The sequence below is a fragment of the Setaria italica genome, chromosome IX, assembly GCF_000263155.2.
Source record: "Setaria italica strain Yugu1 chromosome IX, Setaria_italica_v2.0, whole genome shotgun sequence".
In the NCBI taxonomy this organism is placed as follows: Eukaryota; Viridiplantae; Streptophyta; class Magnoliopsida; order Poales; family Poaceae; genus Setaria; species Setaria italica.
In genome coordinates, this window is record NC_028458.1 from 34,980,036 (window position 1) to 34,989,669 (window position 9,634).

Below are 9,634 nucleotides of genomic sequence, written 5' to 3' on the forward strand. Positions count from 1 at the left end.
ATCCATGAGCATTTTGCCAAGAAGACGACCTGGTCACGCAGGCCTGGGCTGTGCCTTTAACCCCAACCTGAAATTCGGCCTTTAACACCAACTCAACTAGAGGTCCGTTTGCACTTCGTGATATCTAAAAGAAATACAACAACTACTTGAAGTTAAAAGAGCTCTATATTTAAAAAATGAAGGGGGTGCTATTTAGAACGATGGCATCTAATAATACAAACTATTTTTTTTATTCTAAAATATAGATTATTTTAGTTTTATCCTAAGTGAAACTTTAACTAACATCTACAGACCTAAATAAACACATTATCAAAATTATTGAAACTTAATTTGATGTAGTAGATGGTGGTACACTGTTTTATAAATTAAGTTCAGTTTAGCACCAAATAAATCAAATGACTTAAATTTTGGAAAAGAGGGAGTATATGAGTAGACGGTGTGGTCAACCGGGGTGGCTCTAACAGTATACTAGTAGTGTATATGTATATGACGCGCTGTTAGAGACCAGCACGACTGGACACGACTCGGACCCGGGCTAGCCTCCTCCGATCCAGTCTTCTCTGCTCTTCCTCCTCCGAGCGCCGGCGCGGCGCGAGGCATGGAGGGAGGGAGCGAGCAAGCGCGCTAACTGTGAGGTCCCCCTCTCAATTCCACACCTCAGCTCGCGCCGTCGCCTCCCCCTTTCGGTCCCCTACCTCGATGGACTCGCTAGCTGCCGCCTGCCTCTGCTCCCGCCGCCGCCGCGCTCGCCGACTTCTCCTGGCCGCCGCCGCGGCCACAGCCGGGTACGGCCTCTACCGCCTCTACCGCCACCACCGCCGCCGTATCGTCGCCGCCCTCTCCCTTGCCGACGCCGTCTCCCAGGTCGGTTCCGACCTCGCCGAATTCCTCCGCTCCGACTCCGACCAAGTCCCGCGGAGCCTCCTCCAGCTCTCCAAGCTCGCCGCCTCCGAACCCGTCTCCTCTGCTGCATCTTCCCTCTCCGAGTCTCTCGCCTCCGGCGTCCTCCGCGCCATCTCCTCTCATCAGCACCAATTGCGTCAACAGCAGCAGCAAAACCCCCAAACCCCGCTCCAAGATCGGATCTTGGACCGCCTCCTCTCCCCCGAAGGTGCCGGATTCGCCTCCGCTGTCGTCGGAAGCTTCGCCAGGAACCTCGTCCTGTCCTCCTGCGACACCCGCACTGCGGCGGCCGGCGACCGCGAGGAGCCGCGGTGGTTGGCTGCGCTCTGCAGCGCCACGGGCAAGGAGGCCGCCGCGGACCTCGTCCGAGTCTTCGTCAGCACCGCGGTCGCCGCCTACCTCGACCGCACAGCCGCCGTCCGCACCAACGACCAGCTGCTCACTGGCCTCTCCGACCCAAGGCACGAGGCCAAGGTCAAGGACCTGGCCGTCTCCGTCTGCAACGGCGCCGTGGAAACCTTCCTCAGGACGTCGCGGCAGCTGGCTAAGGAGGCTTCCGTTGCTCGCATTGAGGCGTTAGCAATGGAGCGTGTGGGGCAAAATTCAGACACCAACTGCGTGATCCAGAAGGTGTCAAGCACGCTGGCTGTGCCGAGCAACAGGAGGTTCGTTCTGGATGTCACAGGCAGGGTCACAGCGGAAACTGTCCGGTCGTTCCTTGACTTCCTAGCACAGCGGATGTCTGATGGGGCCAGGAAGAGCATTGTCATCGCCCGTGATGAGGTCGCTGAGAGGGGGCTAGTTGCCGTCAAGTACCTCGGTGCCAAGTCCATGGCCATCTTCACCATCTCTGTGGCATTGTGCATGCACATTTTGATGGGAACAAGGTTCCTATTGCCGGCCTAGCCACCTGGATGGGTGGGAGCTGGAATTAAATTCGAGGTGACTGATTACCACTTGTCCTGATTGTAGTTGCAGAGTAAATTATGTAGATTGCAATTGATTGTATACTACTAGTTGTCCTTGTCTTTGGTGTGTTGGTGAAAAGTATGAAAAGTTTAAGCTAGAAATCTTTTGGTTTGTAGTTGGAGCTCGGTTCTTTATGATTGTTTGTTTGGTTGAAGGAAGTATATATGCAGCTAAAATGACACTGGCCAATTTGGCAATGTCATTGTGAGGTTTGACACCTGTAGTGTTACTTTCTAGCAGCTTTCACTAGCTTGCTGTACCGGCTGTTTTTTTTCTTAAGCTGTTGATCTTGTAAAACAACCAGACACAGCAGCAGGAGCTTGGAAACTTGACTGCTTACACTTGAAAATTCTCTCTTTTGTATGCTTTGTATTGAAGGGGAAGATGAAATAGATAAGTGTGAGTGGATTTCACATTTCCTTTTGCCTTCTTTTCCCTTATTTTTTCTAACTAATTGATTTCAACTGAATGATGAACCAATGCCACAATTCGTAGATATGATCTTTAGAGATTAAGCAGCTGTAATCTGGCTGATTACCATTGGTTCCTACTTATCACTGATGGTTTTGCTTTTGCAGCGGTGTTACTGCCTATACATGACATATGTGCCTTAATTTTCAGTTTCTTAAATTCACCCAGATCATCTGTTGTTGTCTGACACATACTATAAGAGTATTTTTCTTACTAGTTAAAGCATACCATCTGCTCTGTTTTTTGATAAGTAACAGGGGATGCAGATTCAGATGAACTGATTGGGATTATGTCTATGTTTTTCCATATTGGTCCTTTCCATCTCATCCATGTTGTGGAGGACTGCAACTCAGCTCCATGTATGTGACACCACCAGTCACTCAAAGCTATTTCTCTTGCTAAGGACTGGCTGCCAGGTCCAATCGGGTGCTGCAAAAAGATGATACAACTTATCACTGGCTGCCCTCCATATATAACCAGATATTTGCCTGCCTTCCTCCAACAGTTTAGCATTAGGAGCCATTCAGTTTCCAGAGGTGTTTTGAGACTAGTGATTAGTTTGTTTGGATGTTCCCGAGATGAAGTTGATACTAGCTGTGATTGATCTGGGGCAGAGAGTAAACTTGGGTTGGGGATGGGTTGTACCGGGAGTGGAAATATCAATGCATGCACAATTGCACATTTTGTTACGAATGAGGTTCCAATTGCTCGGTGAGCTAAGCTGGGTGGGAGCTGAAATTCCATTTCTTGGTCATCAATTACTACTTGTCCTGATTGTAGCTTCAGAGTAAATTATGTAGATTGCAAATTAATCTTATACTGCTAGTTGCCTAGTTGTCTTCTTTATTGTTGGTGAAAACTACGAAAGTGCAATGAAGAAAGCTAGAAATATGTGAGATAAGTTGGTTTGTGATTGTCTGGTTGGTTGATGGAGTTATACATATGTGCAGCAGCTCAGCTATAAACCATACAGACTACCTTGTCAATGTTTTGAGATCAGTAGTGTTGCTTCATCTTCTTCTTTTTTTAGAAAATGGAATAGTTTCCGGCCTCTGCAAAGCATCCTAAGCTGATCACGAATAAACAGCTGCCACTTGTTTCTTGCAGCATGTTGTTTGTACTCTTAAGCTGTTTGTCAATGTAAACTGGAAAAGGATCCATCCAGAGAAGCAGAAGCAGAAATCTTGTTTGCTTATGCTTACACATTTTCCCTTAGGTGTGATTTATAACAGTGTATTACTCGTACATGAAGAGGAATTATGCGCTCCTTAGACATTTCTTGGCGTCTTAACATGTCCATCTCTGTTCTTTTTCTACCCAATTTTCTTTTGTGACAGTAGTATCGCAGTCCCTCTTGAGAAGTTGATAAACTAAATGAATACACTTGAATGACGAATTGACATTTCATAGCTATGATCTGTGGTGATTAAGTAGCTTTTACTTGGCCGTTGGCCGTTGGCCACTGCTACCACTTAATACTACAACTAAAGATGCATTCCACATGTCTTTACTTTACCGTTTTAAATACTGCAACTAAAGACTATGCAACTCACTCAACGCATGTGGCACCATGAGTTGAACAAATTAAATTCTCTACCAAAGGGGTAGCTGTTGGGGATTGAGTGCTGCAGTAAGTTGAGACAGCGATGGAAGGTTGGTTGGCCTATATGTATAACCGGACATGTGTGTTCCTCATCTCTACTGCTAGCATGAGCCATCTAGATCTAGTTTCCAAACCTGTGTAGAGCAAAGGTTTAGTTTGTGTACTAACAAGAGGACGTGGATATCTACACTAATGGTTTTGTGCTAATAGTCAACTTTGTGGGTGGTCCCAGGAATGATTTTATGCCAGTATCACTGTGTGACTGACGCGTTGAGGGGGCTCTGCCCGCCCTAATGAACGTCCAGTATCAGAAGCAACCAATAGGCAAACGCAATTAGGAGAACTGCTTGTGCATATTCGCATTCCCCAGACTTTTGATCTCAATAGAGTAACATGAGACCCCACTTTTGTATCTATTTTAGATGTTGGGGTTGTGAAAATTCAAGATATTGTTGGCTGTTGGCTTTCAAATCTTAGTTTTGCCGTGCCCTAGAGTCCTGGACTATGGGGGAAAACAATGGGTGCCAACTGTGAACCACTATTGTAGCCATCCATGGTGTGTTGAGTTTCATGTAGAAATTGAAATCTCATTCCTCCTAAAAGAGTTAGAACATACGTGCATATCATTTCTATGGAATTGCTTATTTATCAGCACAAATTGTAAAGGATCGGTATTAAGTATGAACCAATAAAAGGTGGCTTGACATAGGCTATTATCTGCAAATATCTGAACATATATTCGTGTTGTGAGGTCATAACTAGTTGAGATGCTTTGCATGCCCCCCTGTATCATTGCCTTGATTCTTTCTGGTTCTGGTGAAAGGTTTTAGTTTTGCACTTCGATTTGGTTTCCTAGCAGTTGTTCACTTGGTTGCAGCTAGTTAGATGTTCTTCAGCTGTATGTGTATGTAAATCATCTAACTAATGATCAGGAAGGAATTTTGCCACGTGACTAGAAAAACTGGTAGTGCTTTATTATGTTCCGCTACCTGTAGAAGTTGGGAGAGTAAATAGATTCTTAATGTTTCAAAAAAAAAAGATTCTTGTTTATAAACAAGGACACAAGTAGGGATGTCAATGGGTTGGGTGAGGTGCGGGTGGAGTAAAAATCCGCCCTCAACAAGACCCACGGTATTTGGTCACACCCACCCTCGAATAGACCCGCGCGTGAAATCACTATTAGAAATATGAGCATTCGTCCTACCAGATAGCTTTTCATCCGGTACTAACTCATGAATTTAGTACCGGGTAGAAATTATCGATTTTCGAAGATCTTTTAGTACTGGGCAATAACACCAGTACCCCTTTAGTACCAGTTAATAATACCGACCAGTCCTAAATGGTGACATATGAATCATAACAACATTATAGCACCTAAGTTATCATCTAAGTAACAAATATAATCGGAAATAAGAGCGATAGCAATCATAACTCACAATCAAAACTCAGTAACGCAACAAAAGTTATCAACAAGAGCAACTCACAAGTAAGTCAAGTACGTTACCGTTAACAAAACCAGTGAGATTGAGAGACCGAGAATCAATAAAATTGAAAGGGCGAGAGCAACTCATAATATGTATGAGGAGATGGTTATATGATTTGCATACGTGAGCTTAAATGTAATACGGAAATCTCAAAGATCCCTTCGTTGCGGGAGGCATGGATAAGAACGAAGGTCCACGCTAGACTCGCACATAACTCGGGTTCGCCTGCAAAGAACCGCGGGTGTGATTGGCACCCGCACCCACACCCACTTGGGTGTGGCACCCGCGCATGTGCCCGCATCTGTATGCGGGTCCGATTGCCATCCCTATACACAAAGCGTGCAGTATGTCTATGAGCTTTGGCTTGCTGTTAGTAGCTTTGTCTTGGGTCCATTGTTGACCTTTGGTCCTACCTTAGTACTAATAGATTTTGAGCTTTTGAATGGCCATCATGAGATATTGCCATGCCATATCTGTGCATCATTTTTTTAGCCTTAGATTTTTGTTGCTACCAAAGGTGTGCACACCGCACACACGGACAGAGTCACGTCAACACGAGCCGGGATACTTATCCGTTTGATTCAGTTTCAATTTTTTATTGTGAATAACAGTTTCGTCATACGTACCGATGGTGGTGGTGGCGGAAGGGAGGAGGAGTCCGGGAGGGCAAGCGGGAGCAGGAGTGACACCGCGAGGATAGCGGCGATGCGGCAGCGCAATATCGGGGTTGGGGACTGAGAGGAGTAGTAGATGTGGGGAGGGAGGAGAGGACCGGAGAGGATGGGGCGATGGTAACTTCACCTCTAGCAAATACAGGATCATCTTATCACCTTATGCAGCCAATCAAACATGAGCATAGCAACCAAACACTATTTAAACTCACAAGCCACCTAACCAAACATGAGCACTTTGCATTGGTTTATCCTGATTAAAATTAGTGTGGGTTAGAGGTAGTCCGGTTAGGAACTAGTGCGCCTACCAATCATGGCCTAAACTCACAGGACCATTTCATCGAGTCTTGTGCAAGCAGGAGCTCCATTCATCAAGGAACGTATTGTGGATCAGGAGGGGGAAGCAACAAATCAATCAGAGGAAGAGTCGGAGTGGCTCATACTTGCCGGCGGCTGATTGTGGAAGAGTCGGCGTCGGTTGTGGAGGCTGAATGGCGCCTCCGCCGGCCGATGTTGTGGTGTGCGGAGGCGAGTAGGCGACCGTGATGGATGGCAAGCACACGGAGACGGAGTAGGGTCAGGAGAGGCGACCATGCAACAGGAAGGCAATCTGCGAGACATGAAAAAGGAAGGCGATAACAAATGAAGACCATCCAAAAGGACCGTGAACCATGTAAAACAGGCACGATTAAAGGATTAAAGGAATATAATCACAGCCACCCATGCAGAAAAATGAGGGACGGCAAAGCGGACGGGTACCTAACCAAATCCGCAGTTTCTAGCGGAATCATCGATTTTTTCCTCCCTTCGGTCCCTCACGCGTTTTCATCACACGCAAGGCTTGTCAGGTAGCCCACTTTTTTTTCCATGCAGTTGCGCGCACAGTATGACATGTGGGACCACATCCTAAGTTTTACCGCAAATATAAGGATGAAAAAGATTTGAAAATGGAGCCTTAAACCCTGAACATGTGCATGTGTGACCACTCACCCAAAAAAATCCAAACTCTCCCCACAAAATCAAAACCAGCTCACCCACACAGCCTCCCATCCGCACCGCCTCGCCGGCAGCCGCCGCCGCCGGCCACCTCCTCTCCCGCTGTTGCCACCAGCACCCGCGCCGCGGCCGCCTCTTCCCCTCCTCTCGCCCCCCGCCGCCTCCGGCTCGGTCGCGCCTATTTCTCTGCTCTTTCCTCTTCTCTCTCCGACTCCAGGCGCGCCCCGGACGGGGAAGCTATCCTAATGCTACTCTGCTGCTCTCCATTTTCCCCTCGAATCCAGACCTGTTCTCCGCCCCCGCCGCGTCACCCAAGCAGCTTGCCTCGAAGCGCGCTCTGCTCCGGCGAGCAGGGGAGGAGCAATAAGAGTAAGTCCCACCGCGTCAGGGCGCAAGCTTTCAAGTCCAAGAACCAATCTTTGCTCTCCCAATCCCACCGGGGTGATGGCCACGGGGACCCTGCGGATGAAGACCGGGGAGGGGATTTGCCGGGCTCGGCTGCGCCGTCGCTGCCGGACTCCGAGGCGGTCGCGTTCTTGTTGCGTTCCTGCCGGAGCAAGACGGGCGTCCGGAGAGCACATGCGGTTGCCCTCCGGTCGCTCGACAGCCTGGGGGTGTTCGTGTCCAACAATCTGATCAGCGCTTATGTGAAGTTCGATGAGGTTGCAGATGCGAAGAAGGTGTTCGACGAAATGGGCGACAGGAGCGTCGTATCGTGGACTGCGATGATGAATGGGTATCAGAAGCTTGGCCGCCACAGTGAGGTTGTGAGGCTGTTCTTGGATATGCTGGCCACTGGAGTGCAAGGTAACAGCTTGACTTTTGTTTGCCTGTTGAAATCTTGTGGGGAGCAATGCGATGCTAAGCTGGGGCGCCAGGTGCACTGTTGCATTATGAAGGGTGGGTGGAGCAATATGATAGTGGACAGTGCGGTTGCGCACTTCTATGCTCAATGTGGAGATGTTGCCGCTGCTTCAGCTGTGTTTAATAGGATGGCCTCCCGCGATGTTGTCTCATGGACAACAATGATCACGGCTTATGTGCAGCATGGGCATGGTAACAAAGCTCTTCAGATGTTCCCGATGATGGTGGCCGAGGGATTTCGCCCCAATGAGTTCACTGTGTGCAGCATCCTCAAGGCTTGTGCAGAGGAGAAGGATCTAAGATTTGGGGAGCAGTTGCATGGTGCTATTGTGAAGAAGCTATACAAATATGATATCCATGTTGGGAGTGCTCTTGTCACTATGTATGCCAGATGTGGTGAGGTGTTTGATGCTCAGGCAGTATTTGATAAGATGCCAAGAAGAAACACAATTACATGGACTTCAATGATCTCTGGATACGCGCAAAGTGGCTATGGTGAAGAAGCTGTCTTGTTGTTCCGGAAGATGAAGATGCGTAGAGTATTTGTTAACAACCTCACTATTGTTGGTCTCCTTAGTGCTTGTGGCTCTATGCAGTCTAAGTATCTTGGAAAGGAACTGCATGCACAGATAATGAAGAACTGTATGGGAGATAATCTTCAAATTGGGAGTACACTTGTTTGGTTCTACTCCAAATGTGGGGAGCATACTTATGCTGCAAGAATTCTAGAAGCAATGCCTGACCGTGATGCTGTCGCATGGACAGCTATGATTTCAGGCTACAACAACCTTGGCCATAATGTTGAAGCGCTTAAATCATTAGATGAGATGTTATGGGATGGTGTGACACCAAATACTTACACTTATTCGTCAGCTTTGAAAGCTTGTGCCAGATTGGAGGCTCTGCGGGATGGAAAGAGGATCCATGGTGTTGTTAACAAGACCCAAGCTTTCTCAAATGTATTTGTGGGATGCTCACTGATCGATATGTATATGCGGTGTGGGAAAGTTGATGAAGCTCGAAGAGTCTTTGATGCCATGCCAGAGCACAACTTAGTAACATGGAAAGTGATGATTACAGGATTTACCCAGAATGGACTCTGCAAAGAGGCTTTAAAATACATGTACCTAATGCAGCAAGAAGGGTATGATGTTGATGACTTTGTGCTTTCGACAGTTTTGACATCATGTGGAGATCTTCAGTTGAAATCAGATTGCATCTCTTTTCTAGCTCAATAACTGGTTCACTTTTGGTGAAGTTTTAGACTAGTTAGGGAATATCAGCAAAATGTTGGTGCAACTGTACAAAGTCAGTGGTTGGTCTCAGGATGCTCAAACAAGTTTCTTCGTCTGATTGTGCATTAGTAAACGCCATCAGAAACCAGTCATTTCAAGGTGTGGGTACACATATTCGTACTTAAAAGGAAACTCTACTAACCATTTTCATTGACTTTCCTTATGAAGCTGTGTACATCATAATTTAAGCATTGGGTTGCAATCAAGCCTAATTCTTACAGTTTAGTCCATCCCGGGATCAATGGGAATTTGTCTGCTTCTGTAAATGAAGTTTTCATCTTGACAAGGGCCAAACGTTGTATTTATTTTTACAATTTACCAGAAGGCAAATAAAGCGCGCTTTATGAGCACGCTGAAGAATCCTGGTTTATTTTTCTA

At 46.9% G+C, this 9,634-nt stretch overlaps 2 protein-coding genes across 2 annotated transcripts; both read left to right on the plus strand.

Annotated features, from left to right (window-relative positions):
- The first annotated feature begins 507 nt into the window (after nt 1-507).
- LOC101778783 (protein PHLOEM PROTEIN 2-LIKE A10) lies at nt 508-2,295 on the plus strand. Its single transcript, XM_004983435.3, has one exon. The coding sequence runs from the start codon at nt 700-702 to the stop codon at nt 1,807-1,809; it is 1,110 nt and encodes a 369-aa protein (XP_004983492.1). The 5' UTR covers nt 508-699; the 3' UTR covers nt 1,810-2,295.
- A 4,784-nt stretch (nt 2,296-7,079) lies between these two features.
- Nucleotides 7,080-9,634, plus strand: LOC101779191 (pentatricopeptide repeat-containing protein At4g18520, chloroplastic). The gene has a single exon (XM_004983436.4). It carries the CDS (start codon nt 7,343-7,345, stop codon nt 9,197-9,199), a length of 1,857 nt encoding a protein of 618 aa, XP_004983493.1. The 5' UTR covers nt 7,080-7,342; the 3' UTR covers nt 9,200-9,634.